Source organism: Scatophagus argus, chromosome 3 (assembly GCF_020382885.2).
Source record: "Scatophagus argus isolate fScaArg1 chromosome 3, fScaArg1.pri, whole genome shotgun sequence".
In the NCBI taxonomy this organism is placed as follows: Eukaryota; Metazoa; Chordata; class Actinopteri; family Scatophagidae; genus Scatophagus; species Scatophagus argus.
Window position 1 is genome coordinate 15,864,182 of NC_058495.1, and position 20,096 is coordinate 15,884,277.

General features: G+C 37.9%; 2 protein-coding genes across 3 annotated transcripts; one reads left to right on the forward strand and one right to left on the reverse strand.

The window, feature by feature from the left end:
• Positions 1-3,454: 3,454 nt before the first annotated feature.
• On the reverse strand, positions 3,455-4,965 carry LOC124056561 (ammonium transporter Rh type B-like). Its single transcript, XM_046384122.1, has one exon. It carries the CDS (start codon positions 4,898-4,900, stop codon positions 3,455-3,457), a length of 1,446 nt encoding a protein of 481 aa, XP_046240078.1. The 5' UTR covers positions 4,901-4,965.
• Positions 4,966-6,088: 1,123 nt separating this feature from the next.
• arfgap1 (ADP-ribosylation factor GTPase activating protein 1) lies at positions 6,089-19,071 on the forward strand. 2 transcript variants are annotated; one of them, XM_046384129.1, is made up of 13 exons: positions 6,089-6,307; positions 9,144-9,214; positions 10,323-10,432; positions 10,596-10,767; positions 11,003-11,103; positions 11,193-11,279; positions 11,375-11,489; positions 11,579-11,635; positions 11,758-11,790; positions 12,830-12,886; positions 14,321-14,380; positions 14,943-14,998; positions 15,116-19,071. In XM_046384129.1, exons 2-13 carry the CDS (start codon positions 9,155-9,157, stop codon positions 15,453-15,455), a joined length of 1,248 nt encoding a protein of 415 aa, XP_046240085.1. In that variant the 5' UTR covers positions 6,089-6,307; positions 9,144-9,154; the 3' UTR covers positions 15,456-19,071. The 2 variants fall into 2 exon arrangements, with proteins under 2 accessions (XP_046240085.1, XP_046240086.1); XM_046384130.1 differs by lacking the exon at positions 12,830-12,886.
• Positions 19,072-20,096: the final 1,025 nt, after the last annotated feature.

Sequence of the window (20,096 nt, forward strand, 5' to 3'; positions counted from 1 at the left end):
TGCCGATGATGAGATGCCACAAACGTTCTTTTGTGCAACTTGACTTGCCACCGCGGGATGACACTCTTTGTTGTTTGTCAATATGTAAAAAATAAAATTACCATCCTTCTGTGTAGTGCACATCATACCTTTCATACAAACTAAATGAATTGTACTGTTTTATAGAATAGTATTTTTTGGATTTGCCTTACTTTGTTGTTGCTAATGTCTCTGTAAGAATGAAGCTGACATTTGATTGTTCATTTCCTATATCTTTAAATTGTTTAATTCTGTAATAAATCACACAGTGGTGTTTACTGAAATGATACCCAGGTTTTATTGAAATTTCCCTCCAGATATGTTTGAAGACATCAAAATAATCTACTTTGAAAAATAATTAGTGCTGAATATGATTTCTCCACCAAAATAGAGCAGGCTAGAAAAACCGACAGCCTGCATTGTCAGTATACTGTGCATAAATAGAACAAAATTAGAAGTAGTTCTCCTGGTTGCAAAAAAAATTAAAACACATACACACAAAAGCTTTCACACAACCTTCAACCTTCACAAAGCCAATAGAAATAGTTAGAGAAATGAATAAATATAACGGTGCCACAAAGTTGTCATACAGTGTGAAATTGCAAACGAATATTGTTCAAAATTTTGAGGGAGGCTTGCACAAGGACTGTTTTCCTTATATTTAATTTAAAGTTTCAGCTTTTCTCATCACATTTGGTGAGTATAGAGGAACTTTAAACTTTCATTAGCTGTATGAGAAATGTCAAATTCTGTATAGAAAATCATCCTGTACGGTGAAGCTCAAACATCCAACTGAAGTAACAATATGCAACTCACAACTCTATCAATGTCTTTATTAATGTCTCCAGTCCTCTACTGATAACGACAGTCATGTTATAAATGCCAGCTTCTTCTGCTTGCTGTGATGTTTCCTGAGGTCCAAATGTCACTTCAGTGTTTAAACCTGTTAAATCACAGATTCCTCGATCAGATCAGACACTGGCAAAAAGCCTTACCGAGAACAAAAGTGACACCACACAAAACTGAATTTTGTGATTTTTATTTATTTATTTATTTTTTACAAAAGCAAGTCTGTGTCATTTATCTATTTGTTTTTGGTCAGTTCTGTAAAATTGTATTGTGACAAGAAAAAAGTCATTGTGTGGATATTATTTATATATACATATATTATATATACATGTAAGTATTTGTTGAGGTACTTGGTATTTTCCATTACATAACCTTTATTTATGACAGGTTAACAGTTAAGGAAGCAATAATCAGTGTGAAAGGTAATGCGTTTTTATCATTATTAGTGGTGAGTTGCCTGTAAGTTGTACCACTGTCCTCCAACAAAGGAATTCACATGTAAGGGAACAGCAGTCCGTTGTCTACTTCTTTTTGTTTTTTACAAGAACACTATATAGACAGAAGTATCGGGACACCTGACTATCACACCAACAGGAATTTTATTATTATTTTATTATTTATATTATTTTATGACACACTATTTTCAGAAGACGAGTTTTCCATTAAGAGAATGAACATCAAATCAACATCAGAGTATGTATCAGCACTCTGTGAGTTACACTCTAATTAAGTGGATGCAATTTACGAGCAAACTGAATAGAACTTTGCTTTCCCATCGTTCGTGATTAGATAAGGGACATTGCTGACCCCGACATTTAATAGAAGACACTGCTGCGACCGAGAAAAGCCTTCAACCTTTGTAACATACACTTTAAAGTATGTCGTTAGTTTAATATAAACCAACATCTGTTATCTGTTATTTATCATCCATATTTTATGAACGACACAATAAAATCTTTATTGACTGCACAGACAGTTTATTTTCAATTTCAAAAAGTCAAACAAATCTTGGTTTGAGCAATGGGGCGTTGAACAAATATCAATTTTTAATTTTATTTTAATTTTTACAAGAAGAAATACGCTAAAGTGGCCCAAAAATCTATTGATAAAATTACTAAATAAAATGCGAGATGATATTATGTATGTCGATGAAGTTTCTAACTGAGGAACCAAATGTTCTGCCTTGATCTCCATAAAAGTGAAGTTTATGGACTGGGGAGGACACTACATTTCAGATGATTGATGTTTTACACTCTTTGGCTAACGTATTCAGGCAAAATACCTGCTGTTTTATTAGAGGAGGCCATCAAGAGCTTTTGAATCGAATACTGAAAACTGTCAGTTTGACCAGATTATTAGGCTTTGGTTGAAACTGAATAAATAAAATAAATGTGGCCGTTATGTATTTGTTATGTAATTGTTGAAAGTGCATGTAAGTTTTTTAGCAAGAGAAAAAAACTGCTGTCAAAGCTCAAGAAGTGAAAAGATAAGATAAACTTTATAGATCCTTAATTGGAGAAATTTGCTTGTTACAGAAGCTTAAGAGTCAAAAAATGGTTGTGAATTGGTTTGGCGTCAAAATCAGTTCATGTAATTACAGTTACAGTACTGGCTTCAAATTATTGTTATAGGTCAGATAAAGTATGTACTTCTTCTCTTAAATTATATCCCTAAAAAGGAATCCATGTGATAAGTTAATTCCCAGTGCAAAAAGAATGAAACCAAACCATGATGATGAATAGACATCACAGGAGACATTATTCAGTCTTCATTATATCCAGAAGCTCTTTATTCAGTATGTGCTCAACTGCAAAGCTGATATTTTTGTTCTGCATTTCAAACTTAACTCAATAGAACAATCACCAGGCTGCAATGTAATATTGTGCTAAAGCACAGTTTTCAACTTGACAGTAGAGAAGTCAAGAAAAAAGAAAAAAGTAAGATCCTCGAGATTGCTGGTTTTTGTTTTGTCACTTTTCTTCTGCTTTGATTTTACTAACATCTTTAATGTATTCACTGTCTTTACATGCTCCTCTATAGTCTCATTCATTTTGTCTGTGAAGTCCATCCCAATAATTTCTGTTTCTGTATTAATGATAATAAATATGCAACACCAGAGATGATGCATATCAAATGTACATCGGCTAACAGTTTTCTATACCATCAGGACAGCGCTGACAACTTCATTAAGGAGGCAGTAAGCACTGAGCTTACCTTTAATTATAAATACAAAATAATGGAAAAATAAAATTAAGCTAACAACTTTGTTAAGTAAATCTGTGAGAGGATGACTGAGATATGTTCCTCAGAAAACTTCTAAAACACATTAAAGTATGTATTTTTAAATTATTTATTTCTAATTGAATTTACACAGCATAATTATTATAATTACAGGTATTTATAACCATTGTCATATTATATACATTTACTTCCATTCAAGCCACTTTCCATAAGTAACTTGGCTTAACACTACACAGCTTTTGTTATAGAACATTTCAGCTCAATTCCCAAATACATTTTATCTCTCCAGTATCTTAAAAAGTTACAATGACAATAATTCAAAAATAGAACGACTCTACGTGGCAGCTCAGACTTTGGAGTTCAAAGAGGTCATTTGTACTTTTTCATCAGTGCTAATGGGATTTTTGAGCTCCTCTTCACTGTTAAAGTCGGAGGGCACGTCAAAGAAAAGTTCATCGTCAAAGCAGTCCTGGTCTGACGGGGATGCCATGAAGGGCAGCTTCATGACCAAACCTGTGAGCAGCCCGCCAACTGTAGATGCTGCGATGGTGGAGAAGATAGCTGCCAGCTGGTACAGAGCTTGTTCCTGTCCAGTGCGACCCAAGCCTGGCTTCAGACCAGGAATCTGCATCTGCAGTTCCAGGAGCTTTGGATCTCCCTCAGGTGGAGCACGATGGGAAAAGATTTGGTACATGCTGGGCCCGTAGGTTTCCTCAGTGGCTAGGAGGATGGCGCAGATCCCTGCTGTGGATGATATGAGGCCAGTGAGCCCATGGAGATTGTGAATACCACACTGATCTTGGATCTTCATGTATTTGGCCAAAAAGGGGGTCAGGTACTTGTAGCCGAAGAAACAGGCAGTACACCCCATGATACCCAGGGCGTATGCAGCCACAGGGGAAATCATCATGTCCACTGAAGCACCGACGGTCACACCGCCTGCCAGAGTCACATTCTGAATATCAGCCATTGTGAGCTTACCCCTCTTATTAAACACTGCAGAGAGTGCGAAGGCGGTGATAGTGGATGAGCTTAGACCTATAAAAGTGTGGAGTATTGCTCTGTGTTGGTCGTCACCTTTCAAGGTCAGAGCAGAGTTGAATGAAGGCCAAAACACCCAGAGGAACAGGGTCCCCATTACCGAGAGGATGTCAGAGTGATAACTTGTGGTCTCTTTTGCATGTCCTTTATTCAGGCTAGGACGATAGAGCACAAATGTCACGCCCAGACCAAAGTAACAGGCAAACAGGTGAATAAGAATAGAACCACCTGCATCATTGATCCTGATGTATTTCAGTACAACCCATTCTGTCAAAGCAAAGAAAGGGATCTCCAGCAGAGCCATGACCAGGAGCTGAACAGGACCCGTCTTCCCAAGTACGGCTCCGAAAGAGATGAGCACCACAGCACAAGCAAACTCTGCATTCAGCAGGTTGATCACCCCGAGGTGAATTTTACCATCATAGTAAAACTGGAAGAATCCTTGGATCAGGATCGCCCACTGGATCGAGAATGTAGCTGTAAGAAAGTTGAAGACCATTCCACTGAAGCCGTAGAAACGGAAAAAGGCCAGCAGGCAGCCGAAGCCTATGAAGATCATCACCTGCACGTCAGCAAAGTAGGGATAGTCACGATAAAGGGAGTTCTCCATCGGGTTGGTCTCATTGTTTTGTAGCTTGGCGTTGGCATTTTCATCGTAAGTGACAAAGACAGCGTAAAGAGCTATCATGACAACCTCCAACACCAGCACGAACACGGGCAGGCGCACTTTCAGACTCGTAGACGCATTCATGATGATGCACAACTCACTGTTGCTCCTCTCAGCTGTAGCAGCTCCTATTTTATACTGCTGTTTTATCAGATAAGGGAAACCAATGGTATTGGGTAAGTGATACAACCTCACATAGGACAGACAGATTATCTCTCCCTTGCTCTCTCTCTCTCTCTCTCTCTCTCTCTCTCTCTCTCTCTCTCTCTCTCTCTCCCTCTCTCTCAACCCAACCGCTCAAGGCAGATGGCCGCCCATCTTGAGCCGGGGTCTGCTCCGAGGTTTCTGCCTTCTAAAAGGCAGTTTTTCCTCGCTACTGTCGCCAAGTGCTTGCTCAAGGGGGAACGTTGGGCTCTCTCTATTTACAATTTAATTAAAGAGTTTGGTCTAGACCTGCTCAAGTTGGAAAGTGTCATGAGATAACTTTTGTTGTGAATTGGCGCTATATAAATAAACTGAATTGAAAATTGAATTGAAATTATTTAACATTTATGGAGATCAACAGTGTCCTCAACACCTTGAGTGGAGACTGTACTTTAATCCTTCAGCTTCCTCTGAATTAACTTCTCTCAGCTATGTCTAAAGTTAAATCTCTGAGAGTAGATTTCAAGAGCATGACTGAAGTAATGTAAAGTAAACGGTAAATAAAAGATGAATAAAGTGTGCTGTACAACAAAAGCTTGACCGAATATGACTAGTAAAACGAAAGTTACAATCTAACAGCAAATGTTGTGTATATCTGCCCTTACTTAATTTCAGTTTTATTCACATTTACCTTGAGATTGCTCTTTTTCAATATATGAAATTTAATTTTCAATGCCTATGAGAATTAGCGTCACTGAGTGTTGTAAAGCCCACATGATAATAATGATAATAATGCTTCACCTTAGTTCCACTGATGTGTACAGGGGTGTTTATCGTATTTTTGTAACATCAATAATCAGCTCCTTGATTTTATTGGCTCCTTGGCACCACTCTGCAAGACTAATGTTTGTAATCATCACTGTTTGTAATTCAGATGATGGTGTCATCCGGTAATTCCACAGAAGAGTTCTCTCCATGTCTGGCACTGCAGTCGTGTGTGTGCAGTGCGAAGAGCACTTTTGCATATCACATTTACACCCCAAGCAGTGGAGGCAGCAGAGACAAAAAACAGTAAGGTAGAGAGCGAAGAAGAAGAAGAAGAAGACTAAGCGCAGAACGACTCCCAAGATGCATTGCACTGCCCACGTATGCAAACAGGAACATGGCTACCGGTGTATAGCATCAGCAGTCCATCGTTATACTATTCTTCTGTCGGCTTTGTACAGTCTGTGACAATTTAACATTTGCTGTGCTTCCGCCACAGAAGAAAAGCCTTCGCACAGTTTATCGGCGGAGCCAGCAGACTCTCTGAAAACAGCGTCTCCGTTGTCCATCAATCACAGACAGGTAACGGGTCAGTTAACGCTGGCTCGCTCGCCAGTAAACGTTAGCATCGTTAGCTAGTTGCCACATCAGTTCAGTTAACATTTAACAATTTAGTGAGCTGTCCTTATGGTTTGGGGCTTTGAGTGATAACACTAAGCAAGATATCTCAAAACCATCATTGTGTTATTGACGTGTAGTGTTAGTTTTTAATAAACACGTAGCCAGGTTCATGACATTTACAGTGTTTGTAACGAGTCCAGGAGCCTTGACACGACTGCAGTTCTGTGAGGAAACCTTTAACTGTGCTAACATTAGTGAGCTGAATTTGGAGACAGAGGACATCACGACCAAATAGGCATTTGCAACATGTTATTTTAAGTTATAATAGTGGCTGGTCGCATTTAGGCCCTGCTGCGAGAGAATCTCAACAAAATAAAATGATTTATTAAAAAAATCTGATTAGCTTAAACCAACAACCTTGCTGTCGAGGACGAATGAAACCTTAGCTTGTCTTAAAGAGAAAATATCCATCAAAACAGTTCGCTTCTGCCAAAGCTAAGTTTAGGTTTTCCCCTGTGTTTTGCTGAAAGAAGCAAATGCTGGTTTGTCAATATAAACTGGCCAGTCGACTGGGGTTTCATTTGCTGATATTTTCCCTCAGATTCATCTGAGTGTCTGCATAGATTTCTAAAGAGCGCCACTCTCTGGAAACATGACACCTGTTTGAGAATCCACCCAAATACAGAATTTATACTTTATGTTGTAATTTTACAGTGGTTTTTCAATTGTTACAGCAGTATCTTTAAATGATTTCAGATGATCATTATATTATTGCAAATTTAATGTGTTTGCCGAATAAAAGAAGGCAGTATGAACATATGAGATCCCCCCCCCCTTTTTTTCCTCATATTTTATAGACTAAATAACTTATTATCCAGTTAAAACATGTCTTTCAGTTTAAAGGACAATGCTGGTGTTTTCTACAAATTTTTGTGGTTGTCAACAAATTGCATGAAAAGACCAGCAGCAGCAGCTCATTCTCTTAATACTTTATCGCTTTCTTACCCTGTCTGTGCCTCTCAGTCCCAGCTTATTCAGCCTTACTGAGAATGTATATCTTGAAATATTAACAAATATATAATTTCATTTTGAAATGTCCTTTCCTAAAACAGCTGGGCACTGTTGTTCTTGGCTGTCGTTAATTAAACAGGTTATAGTGCCCATGTTAGGTACCATTCGACTGTGCTTTAATCCACATTTGGTGCTCTAGTCATTAAAAGTAACTTTTTAAAAAAGTTTTGCAGCAGTGGGATTTGTTCGAAATAAACCACAGTGACCATGTTCATTGTATTGCAAGAACATATCACTCAGTGTAATGGTGTGGCTCAGATGTATTTAAGTAGTTTCTGGATGACAGTGGAGGTCTGTAGTGCAGAAGAATGAACTACAGCAGGCTTTGGCTACATGTACCCATTAGGATCACTTAATTGTTGGTTATAGTCTGTTAACACTGAAGCCTGTCACATTACGAAAAGTGCAGGTAATAGTGATACAATTAATCAATTGATAGCTGAGAATAATTTAATTTTCTGAGCCAGAGCCATTGTCAGCATTGTTCACAACACATGGGTTTTTTTGTACTATGGCTGCTGTGACAAAGGTCTGCATCTCAAATGAAAGTAAGGGTAAGGATCACAACTGTGAATGTGTACCCACATCACAATTACTGAGACTATTGCAGTAGCAATTATTTCTGAGATCACTGCACAATGTCTACTGATTAGATGTCTGTCTAGGTTGCTGCTGACTCACTGTGGTATCAGTGTAATGGGCAATGATAACCATATGAGACTATTGATGGCACCGCTGTTGTAAAGACGACTGGATTGCTTTCCTGTTTCCACAGGAGCAGCTACCAACAACGCAGAACAAAAGCGTTGAGATTATTAGAAATGGTCCCAACTTGCCGACCAGGATTGCCAGTCAAGTTTCATTTTCCAAGGAGATTTCTAGGGAGCCGGTCTAAATACTGGTGGTGTCATTCTGTAACCATCATGTTGTGAAGTCATCATTTCCTTCATTATATAAGTTGAAAGCAAAAAAAACTTGTCTAGTCCCAGTTCAAAGAGTAAAAACTCACAACTGTTTAAGAAACAATTATTCAGTGAATTGATCACTTGTTTGATAGAAAGTTAACAATAACAGTAATTCTTTTAAATAATCACTTCAGTATTTACTATTTTTTGACACATTTTATAGACCAGACAAGTAACTGAGTAGTCAAAAATAAAACCCAAACATTAACTGACAGCACAAGTAATAAATAGTTGCACTCCTGCTCTCAATATATAGCATAGTGGATATATAAAATTCTCATGTGACTTTTCTCTCAGAGCATTCTAATGAGCAAACAGCAATTATTTGTGACCTGTAGAAGTTGGATTTATTTATTTACGACAAGTTTAAGGAATAACTTTTTCAATTTGTCAGCAGCAACTTGTGATTGCATGAATATTTCCCGACTTCCTCTGTGACATTATGGCAGGCTTTGCAGGTGAGACACAGTTAATCTCAGACAAGCCTGCTGTCTGTGGAGCAGGTCCAGGTTTCTTTTAGATGATACTCTCTCATTGCTGTCCAGTTTTTGGAGATACTGGATCAAATTCTCAAATTAAAACTGACCTCTGTTTCTAAATGAAAGTTGCTTCTATTTCAGGGTGGATATTCTCTATTAAGTGATTCCAGTATCTGAAATCATGTTGTGACAGTGATACATTTGAGTTCAGGTTCTTCTTTCATAGTTCTATACTCTGTTTAAATGACTAAATGTTGTACTTAAAATTCAATTCTCTTTCAGTTTGGGTCAAGATGGCAAGTCCAAGGACCAGAAGAGTTCTAAAGGAAGTGAGAACCCAAGATGAGAATAATGTAAGTCTTCATGGATTCATGTGACATACTTTCTCTTTGTAGTCAAAGTAGTGTCGTCTCACTGGACTCATAATTCACATAGCAGGTAGCAGGTGTTTTGGATGCTTGCAGTGTCTCACTTTTCCACAGTCCTTTACATCTTTCCCTGCTTTTATCCTTGATCAAATAAATGGTGGATGTAATTTTAGGAGAGAATGTTTCTTCCAGTGGACATGTTGTTGGCTTGCATCTTGGCAGTGACAGGAGTGGGGGACAGCAGGTTGAGGGTAGTGTATGCCAACAGACTTAATAAAATGATTTGGAAAGCCAGTGATGTCGTGGGGGTGGAGCTGGACTCTCTGGCGGTGGTGTCAGAAAGGAGGATGCTGTCTAAATTACATGTTATTTTGGACAGCGTCTCCCACCCACTCCTCAATGTCCTGGTCAGGCCCAGGAGGTCCTTCAGTGACACACTGATTCCACAGTGCGCCACAGGAAGTCATTCCTGCCTGTGGCCATCGGACTTTACAGCTCCTCCCTCGGAGTGTCAGACACTCTGAGTCAATAGACTGTAACATTGGTCCTCAGTCGTGCCTTGTGCAGTTTTCACTGTATTGCTGTACTGTTTTGGTTTTTTTTTTGCGGGGGGGGGCAACTATTAATGTAAATTCACCACACGCACACACTTGTACAATATCTGTATATGCCTTTAATTTCTAGTATTACTCCTTGGCTTCTAAGACTTCTAATCTTGGTTGGAGCAACTATAACAACCCAATTTCCCCCAGGGATCTATAAAATATTTCTGATTCTCTGGACAGATATAATGTCTCCCAACTCAAAATAAATGTATTATTGTTATCTATTTCTAACTGACATTACTCAATATTTAAATAATAATCATTTAACTGTTACATCATCAAGAGGTTTTTATTGTTGTAGAAATTTGAGATCCCAAGAAATTCATTCAGTGTGAAAAGATGATGTGCGCTGTTAAAATATATGTTTGTTTCACTTTTTAACATTTCTTCTTTATGCAAAATGAACTTCAGGTTTATTTATATATTTTCTTTATAAACGCAGGGTATACAAATACATTTCATCTTCACTGGTCCTGTTCATTTTTCAGCTGTGTTTTGAGTGTGGAGCTTTTAATCCTCAATGGGTCAGTGTGACCTATGGGATCTGGATTTGCCTCGAATGCTCTGGCAAGCACAGGGGCCTGGGAGTGCATCTCAGGTAAGAATAATGGAACACGTTATAGTGTTGATTGTTTAAGATTCTTGTAGCGACTTTGCTTACCAACAGCTGATCAGTCTGGAGATGTCAGTGTATGCCTTTCATTTACCACCACTGCAATGTCACAGCCTGATACTGATATATGTCCTCTGCCTGTCTGCAGCTTTGTGCGCTCTGTAACCATGGACAAGTGGAAGGATATTGAGCTTGAGAAGATGAAAGCAGGAGGAAATGGAAAATTCCGTCTGTTTCTTGAACTCCAAGATGATTATGATCCCAACTGGACTTTACAGGAAAAATACAACAGCAGAGCTGCTGCACTCTTTAGAGACAAGGTGAAGTGTGCGGACCTAATGATCTGTGACTGAGAAATGTTCAGTTCTCTTGTAGGATGCAAAGATGAAACTTTGGCAGACATCTGCCAGAGTGTTCGTAAAAATGAATAGTTATCTTTAAACTGAAAGCTGATTACAGAGTGGTGATTTGGATGTGGCCTCTGAGATTTCTAACTTGTGAAGGTCTTCTTTGTCCACCAAATTAATTCCTCTTTCTTTTGACTGTATATGGCAGGTTGCTACTTTAGCAGAGGGTAAGGAGTGGTCCATTGAGACGTCCCCTGCCAGAAACTGGACTTCTCCTCAACCTAAGACCAGCCTTTCATCCTCTCATCGGTAAAAGAGAAAGAAATGTTCTTCAGCCCTGTGTGATATCAGATACAGCACAGGTGATAAATCAGTGTATTCATGTTTCTGTTTCATAGCTCTGGAGGACCTGGACAAAACTCAGCCAAATCTGGCGACAAGGCCTTTGAAGACTGGTTGAGTGATGATGTTAATTCATATCAGAGGTAAAGAGCTCCTCAGTGCTACTCAACAAATTTATTTTATTACACAGTTTCCTGTTGTTTTCCTTAAATTAAGTGTTTTTTTTCTGCTTCTTCAGTGGAGGGGGTTACAGTGGGAATCAAGAGAATCGCTATGTTGGCTTTGGCAACACAGTGACCCCAGAGAAGAAAGACGACGACTTCATCAACAGTGCCATGTCTTCTATTTATTCAGTAGGTCATGACATATATCTTTCTGCTGAGCTGTACTTTTTGTTGCATTTTTCATCCCCTGTGACAGCTTTTTTTTTCTTTTTTGGCAGGGTTGGAGCAGTTTCACTGTTGGAGCTAGCAAATTTGCTTCTATTGCTAAAGATAATGTAAGTGTTTTTGCACAGTAAATTCTGTATTGTCCTTTTACAGCACCGGACGTGAGTCAGTTCTCCATAAACATAGCAGGTCTAAATAATCTTTTTTTTTCTCTTATTGTCCCCTCATTCAGACAACTAAACTGGCAAACCAAGCAACCTTAAAGGTAAGACTGATGCAGTCATGAGTTACCTTTTACTAGTACTACTAATACAGGTTTTTGTTTATCAAGGTGCAATTAACCAAGTTTTTTTTCTGTCCTTTTCTATTAGTAGAGTGTTTACCAAATGTATGCCATTTTGCTTGGTAAATTTTCTCACATATAATGTGAACTTCTAGGCTGTAATAACTGTGTTATTACTTTAATATCTCTTTGCCTTCTCTGGATGGATGTAGTTAAAGGGCTATAAAGCTCCCCCAGAACCGGTAAAGCAGATAATAGGTGCATGGCGCTTTTTCCACTTCATGTCCGCATCTGACTTTTTATTTTTAAGATACACATCATCCATCTTATTAATTTTTTCAGCTTGTTATTTCCCTTTTAACAGTAAAAACAGCAAAATGGTGAATTTGTTCTTCACACATTTCTGCTTGAATATTCATTTGCATTTTGTCTGGCTTGGTACCTGTATTTTGAGTTTGTGGATAACCTGTGAATGACACTTAGTAACTGTATTGTGGTAACTCTAATATAAACATGTTGTTCACTCACACCCTTCAATAAAGGGTTATCCATTCATGCATGGCAGATTTTGTGTTGACTGCCAACAGTGCTGTAGAGGTGTAACGGTATGTTTTAAAAAAATGAATAAATAAAAAATCAGCACACTTGCCTGAAGTTTGGCACTTTGAAATCAACACATAGCAGCATTTGGTAGGTTCTTTATATATAAAGGTGAGGGTTCCTCAGTCATTTTGTTATTTTTATATAAGTCATCATTCTTGAGGGAAAATCCTAAATCTTTGTTATGCTGCACTGCAGAGCTTTGGAGGAAGAGTAAAAAACAAACAAAAAAAATCTGTGCACTGGTGATGCAAATTAGTTTGAACCGTTACACCCTCTAGTGCTTGTTGAGTGTCATGGTGAATGGGAATGATCAGTCACTACATGCAACCGCAAAACAAGCCGCCTCAGTGTCTTCCTCTACTGTGAATGTTAAACTGTGTTTCATTCAAGTGAATTCTCCCCTCTGACTTCCAACTAGGCCACAGAGTTAGGACAGACAATAAATGAGAATGTTATCAAACCTACCCAAGAAAAGGTAACATTGATGTTTGAAGTTGTTTACTTGGTGGTGGGATAGAGTGCTTTTGAAAAGAAATAAACAGCTTCAGATGTTAGTGTGCTGTTTTCTACAGTGCCTGTCTGTGCAACTTCAGCTGCTTTTGCCAGCTTACATTAAACGACAAAAGCTGTAGGTTCAAGGATGCAAAACAAATCAAACCTTTGTTTCTCCCAGTTCATGAGTCAGCTGTGGGATCTGCAGAAGCATACAGCTGTGAGGTGTTTATTTTGGAACCGGTGTGAGTCAGTGGAAATTCTCAAGACTGTCAGTACATCAGGCTTGAAAGTATGTTTATATAAGGAAAAGTGTTTGTAAGGTTATCACACCTCAAATTAGGCCCTGGACTATCATTTTTTTAACGTGCTATAATTGTGTTTTACACTTACATAGATAGATAGATAGATACTTTATTGATCCCAAGGGAAATTCAATCATTACGTACAGATCATGTTACATTGGCATGTAATAAATGTAATTTTAGATAAAAAAAATTTCCAATTCAGTTTCAAAGCTGGGCCACACCCTCCTTCACAAATAAGTCTAATAAATCTGACATCAGTGCAAAGATCTACACCATATTTTTTCTTCATTCATCTTACAAGTGAATTGAATTAAAAATCTTTAATTTGGTCGCGAGAGTTTTAAGCCATGTGCTATGGCAAAAGATAAAATGGCACAATCTTGGTCCTTATTAAATGACACAACCTGGAGCTCTTCAGTTAACAATTACTTGCTCACTGGCTTTGCAAATTCAGTGTGTTTGAGCTTTTGCATGAAATTAAGCTTTTGTTTTTATATTATGTTTTTGATGTATGAACTTAATAATGTGTCACTATCTCTGAGGTCATGGTGAATGTTTCCACGCAACTGCTCTCACTCTTTACTGTCAAGTAAGCAGTTCCTGGCTGTGTCTTTTAATGTGGTCAAATGAGTTGTGTGTAGCTATGAGAAAACTTGCTAATAAATCAAAATACATGAGGATAAAATAAGTGTTTAGTTTTAAATAAATTGAAATTTTATTCCACCCTGCTGTGTGGCACTTTACTCGCTAGGTTGGATTGGTGGAAAGCCAGTGAATCAGAGAGATTGGTATTATAACAAAATGCTTTTGTCTTCTAATGTACAGTTGGCATTGCTGATTTAAGGTATCTGTAATATGTGCTTTTGAAACAATCTGCTTAATCTCTTGCCAAATGGCTGTATCACCGTGGAGTTTTTTTTTCCCTCTTGAGAAAAATAACCTTTTGTTAGGCTCAAACCAAATTTTATTGTTCATGTTGATTGTCAGTGCCCTTAACAAAGCACAAATCACTTTTCTCACAATCATAGACAAGCTGTTGTGTTTAACAAAAGTGTGTGGATGAAAATTGTTGTTTTTATTAGTGTTTAACAATCATTTGGCTCATCCAGGTGAAAGATGGCAAATTGATAGATGAAATGGCAGTCAGCATGACTGGGCTGGCAAACAAGGTAGGACTGGCAGACATCTGCCATGCTGTACAGATGCAAAACCAGTCTCCTGGGTGAGGAACAGCAGCTCTGATGCAACACTTAACGGGTCTTACATGAGCCTCTTAGTGTGGATATGCAGGAACTGCAGATGCAGTCTTGCCCAGCTCTACAACCCTCAAAGGAGACTGGTTTTGCTGTGATGATGAATGTTTGAACAGTACTAATTTAATGATATCTCCCATTTTTCTTGCTGCCATTTTTAATCTGGTGGTGAGTACTCAGTAGTCTACCTTTCTGATGGAAAATGTCAGAAGACAAACATCTCTGTGAAGTTTTATTATTACTGCTGCTATGACTGGTGCTAAAATTAAAATTGCTTTATTTAATATTTGTTATATGTTTGTTGTGTAGTGAACATTGGCTATAGTATTTAAGTTCCTTCAGTTATTACACGTCACTTGTAGTTTTTGCTTTGTTGTCTGTTTAAGTAAAAGCCTATGTGTTATTCATTTGTTTCTGACAAAGTCATGATATTTTGAAGCAAAAAAATTGTATAAAAATGTTATCCCTCTTTTTTTAGGTTCAGGGAGCTGGTGCGAAATTGACTAATCTCTTCATGGGAAAACCAGAAGATGGGTAATAATAACGTCATACAATTTAAATTTCCCAAACACAAAATTGTTTCTACTGTGTGTTTTAGTGCTACGCAACATGAACTGTTCAAGCATTTCTTTGTGATTTGACTCTTGTCAGTTCTGCTGGGGAGAGCTACCAGAACATGGATGCCACTGAGGGATATCAGGGCAGTTCTAGCCAGCCTGTCGCAAGGGACTTCTGGGAAACCTTTGGCAGCAACAGCTCCTTAAAAGCCAAGAAATCTCCCAGCAGTGACAGCTGGACCATCGCAGATAATTCTACAAAGAAGAGTTCTGACAGTTGGGACAATTGGGGCTCTGAAGCAGCGTCTAACAACAAACACAGCACAGAGGAGAGCTGGGAGGCCTGGGACAACAACTGGGAGAACGCGGATGGTAAGACGAAGAAGAGTCCCACGAAACCTGCCGAAGAAACCTGGGAAAATGCGGACTGGTAGTGACCTCACAACCATACATCTCCTCATCTTTTTCTCACTCTGGCCTTTTTCTTTTCTCTTTCTTTCCTTCTCTGTTCATCTCACTGGCACTTTCATAGATAAAGCTGTGTCAGGTCTTGTCAATCCATTCAAAATATATTTATTACAAACCCAAGAAACTATAAATGAAGCCCAGGGATACATTGATCTCAGATCTCAGTATTAGATGACAGATATCCTTAAGGTGTACAACCTTGAATAGCAGTCATTTATTTTATTGTAAATTACCTTCATCACAAGGGATTGAGAGATAAATTAGTGTAGATATGGTCATAAATTGCCCAAATATAATGCTGTTAATGGTGAATAAGCCAGTGTTCATACTGTGTCATGAGTTCGTGATGCTGGTTTTAATCTCATCACCTAAAAAATGATGCATGAAAGAGAAAATATGACATTGTAAATATAAATCATTGTAGATAAAGTATGATTGACAACACTAATGACATTCTTTTCTGTGTATTCAATCCCATTGATTTATTCTGCTCCTGGACTGTTTGCACATTTTGTTTATGTAAAACTGATTCTTTTTTTTTTTTTGTAGAATATATGCTGTAGTAACAAGGGGCTTAATAAAATTAAAGAAGCAAAAAAAATGTAACAAATTGGTATCCATTAATCAAAATCTGTGAGGATGTCTAAATTTGAATTAAAATAATCTAATGTGTTATGAGTTGTTCTAAATGATCTTTGTAGTATTGTTTTTTTTAATGTCTTTTGTTGAAATGTGCAAATAGTCAAAGGATTTGAAAGCAGAGAGCCGCTGAGACAACATTATCATGTTATCAAGACCACAAGATGATACAACAGAATGCTTACATGATTAATTCTGTGTATCTTAACTAAATTCCATTTATGAATAACTGCCCCTCTGGTAAAATGGTTTGGTTCCTTTATGATACAGGTGTTGCGTCACATTGGTGTCATGGAGACAAGCTGACTTAAAAACCTAGCCTTTTCTGAAAATTGATGTATTTCATTTAAATCGATGATGATAATAATATTGCAATGGTGTGATGTCACTTTCTTTAACTTCCCCGCCTGTTGTTAACAGCTCAAGACCTGTCTTCACTGACTGCAAAGGTCTTCAGTGTATTCAGGTTTTTTTTAAGCACATCCTCAACATTTTTTTTGTCATGTAACTCCTTCAGTTTGCACTGCAAAATTTTGCTATTTATCACGTTTCTTTTTTTACCTCACAGCTGAAATCAGTTAAGATCTGAAATTAATCGGTTTGGGTTTAAAATGATCAAGCTAAAATAAGTCAGAAAGAGTTATTAAATTGTAATCAAATGCCAGTACCTGCCAATAGTTACTGATCTATTGGGCTAGATGGGGGATTGTTTTTCTTGTTTCTGACCTCGAAGCAGGCTGATACTACTTGAATTGAAATTTATTGCAGGCCAGCTTTCACATGAGAGTTGACACAGTGAAGACAGGCTGTATTCAGTCCTCAAACCCAGGCCAGGCATGTTGACAAACTTGCCTTCTCTTATAAAAGTGAGTCATAGCTCATATTATGAAAGCCACTTGTTGGACATCAGCCGTTGTTTCATCTGTAATATTACAGTTTTATTTTTATGGTGTAAACATTTGGGAATTTAAAGTAACTGGTGTCTGAAGATTATATATACAGTTTATTGTAGATAATTTCACACAGAGAGTGACATGGTTTATGTCCTGTATGTGAGTGTGGAGGTTGTCTTTCAATAACTGGACTGGGGACTGTAGACTTCTTTGTTAACTGCATGGTGTTGCCTGTGAGCCTGTAACTTGTGACCTCAACTGAACCGTAAATCTCATCTCGTATGAAGCGGCTCTGCGTGAGCTTCTCACCACATCTGTGTCATTGCACCTTGGTCATTATGTATTGTTCTGATTTGGTGTGTCACACATCTTCACACTTGTATTAACATCTGAATCGTGGAGTAGGCACATTATACGCTGGCTGCTTAGATTGTCATAGCTCTCAAACGCTTGTTATGAATTAATTTAATCCACCTCGTGCATCCCTCAGTCTGATTAAATGGCAGCTGCACTCACATTGTTCATGGCAGATGCAGATGTATCATGAAAAGCTTGTTTTAACACGCAGGAATGTAGTCAGAGTCAAAGTATTTTACAAGGCTAATACTCCGGTGATCAACAACTTCTAACAAGCTGTCGAGGTTTAGAACTTTGCTGATTTTGCAGCACCTAACTTCCCTATGTGGCCTTTAATTTACTATAAGATAAAGTTTCGCAGCTTTATCATACTGTTAATGACTGTACAGCTTCTTAACCTACAGACAGTCAGTTACAACAGGATGGTTAAATAACCAATATCAAAAGACATCTTAACTTGCTTAAAATGCATCTGATTTTTTTTTAAGGTCGGTCTCTGTGATCATTAAATGACCAGTAGTCAGTTGTTAGCTGCCCACAGAGCAGTGCACCAGTGCAATATAGCTGCTGGATTGTTGTTTGTTATATAGGTGTTTTTTGCTGTACTTATGTAAACAGTACTCATTGGGCCTTATGATTGGTAAAAAAATATATATCTTAGGTTTTAATATGTGAAGGAGGAATCCTGGCAACATTATTCCATTCCCATTTCCTACCTCTGAGTCTTCAGTTTACTGCCAGCTTTTCAGTGGTGAACATGCTTTTTTTTTGTCTTAACCTTTCAGCACTGTTTCAATGTGGACTGTATTACAGCAGGCTCACTTTGCCGTAGCTCATTTGCTGAAACAATTGTGTTAAAGCGACAAAGATGGGCCTTCACCGTTGGTGTGTTCGCAGTGGCAGTGTAATCATGTTGTCGCTCAGCCTCTGTAGTCATGTGCTCATGTATGGCCATGTGTGACTAACCTTTAAACAGCTGTGACAGTTTGCCTGTGTGTTCCTGATACAGTGAGATGTACACATCAGTAAATCACCAGAAAACCATCATGTCAAATAATTATATTGTTATCCTTGGCTCTCCCTATATTTCTGAAACTTTTTGTCAGTTGTTTTTGTTATTTTGTTTATTTGTATGAATGGACCAAGCGTGCTATCTCACACTCCTAAAAAGGAAATATTTGAACAGTCGCTGGTCTGAAGTAGGGCTTTTATTGGCGAATGTCCTGTTGGGGTTACTGTTGCACTTGATTGGTTGACCAATGTGTCATGGACTGAAACTCATCAGCCAGGCCTTGATATACGGTGGTGATTTTTTTTTTTCTATCAACACACTGTAATGTGAATCTGAATCTGAATTTTAACTTTAAAGAGCAGCAGTTGAGCTCAGTGTCTGTGCCTGTCAAGAGTGGGTGTGTCCATGTTTGTTGATGAAAAAATTAGAAATACTTTTTTTGATGTCATGCATGGTGTAACGTGGCGCTAAATACATTCAGCTGTTGTTTGATTTTTTTTTTTTTAAAAAAAAGAAAAAGGTTTCCTCTGTGACTTCAAGTGCAGTTGTCTGCTTGCCCCTTCAAGTTTCACCAGCAGCCATCCCATGAGGTGAGCCAGTGTTATCTACTCAGTTGAGGCTGTGGAGACTTTTCCTGTACACATGGTTTCTGTGCTCAATAAAAATGTATTGTGTCGTGAATGCGGTGCTGTTTTACTTACTTCCTGTCTGGTACAGAATGTAGAGCCATTTGTTGATCATATCCTGGAGAGAACTTGATACACAAAACTGTGAAAAGAAAAAAAAATGAGTTGGGTTAAATTATGACCTGGAGTGTTTTCCAAAACTTAACACAAACCTCATACAAAAGGATCATAGGTGCTTGATATACTGGTGCGTGATGTTTCATCCTCCAATGAATGAGAAAATGACTGTTATTGTTCAATCAGCTGATCATTACAACAGCTTTTGTTCCTCTATGCTTCTGACTGAACACAGTAGGTTCAAACCACAGGCATGTCGGTCTCTTCTATACTGCCCTTCAGCCGTACAATTTATTTTACATTTTTATAATTTATATTGCTGCCTCTTAAAGAAGAAGAGAGAGGAGAAGAAGAAAATGTTAAAAGTAAAAATGTCCTTTCCTCCTTCCTTTTTCCAGTGGCTGTGAGAAAAAAAAGATCTAGTTGTCTATCTCTTTTTATTTCTACTCCACTGCATTTCAGTGGGTAATGCAAAGCAAAACAAGAATTTTGCTGACAAACATGAAAATGTGAAGCTGAAACGCTGAGAAAAATTGACAACTATTTTAACTGTTTAAGTAATCTCCTATGTAAAAACATTGCGTTATAATGTTTCCACAGATTTGAGAATTTGCTGCCTTTAATTATTTTGAATTATTATTATTATTTTTTTTTTGAAAACCTACCCACCTCAAGCTACAACAGTAAAATCCTGCTTGCATATTGATTGCTTTTACTAAAACAAAGGATCTGAATATTTCAGCCAGAACAAGCAGATAATTATCGGATGCAAGGATTGGCCCTGAGGTTGCTGTCTAACAAGATTTGACTGGGAAAGTTTGGCTGTCTGATGGCTTTTGTTTTCTATGTAATACACAGCTGTGAAATCCTAACACAAAACGACCACAGATTAACATGTTTACATTTCTGAATATTGAACAGAATTGACCTGGCCCTGACAAACAAATGAGTAAATTTGACATC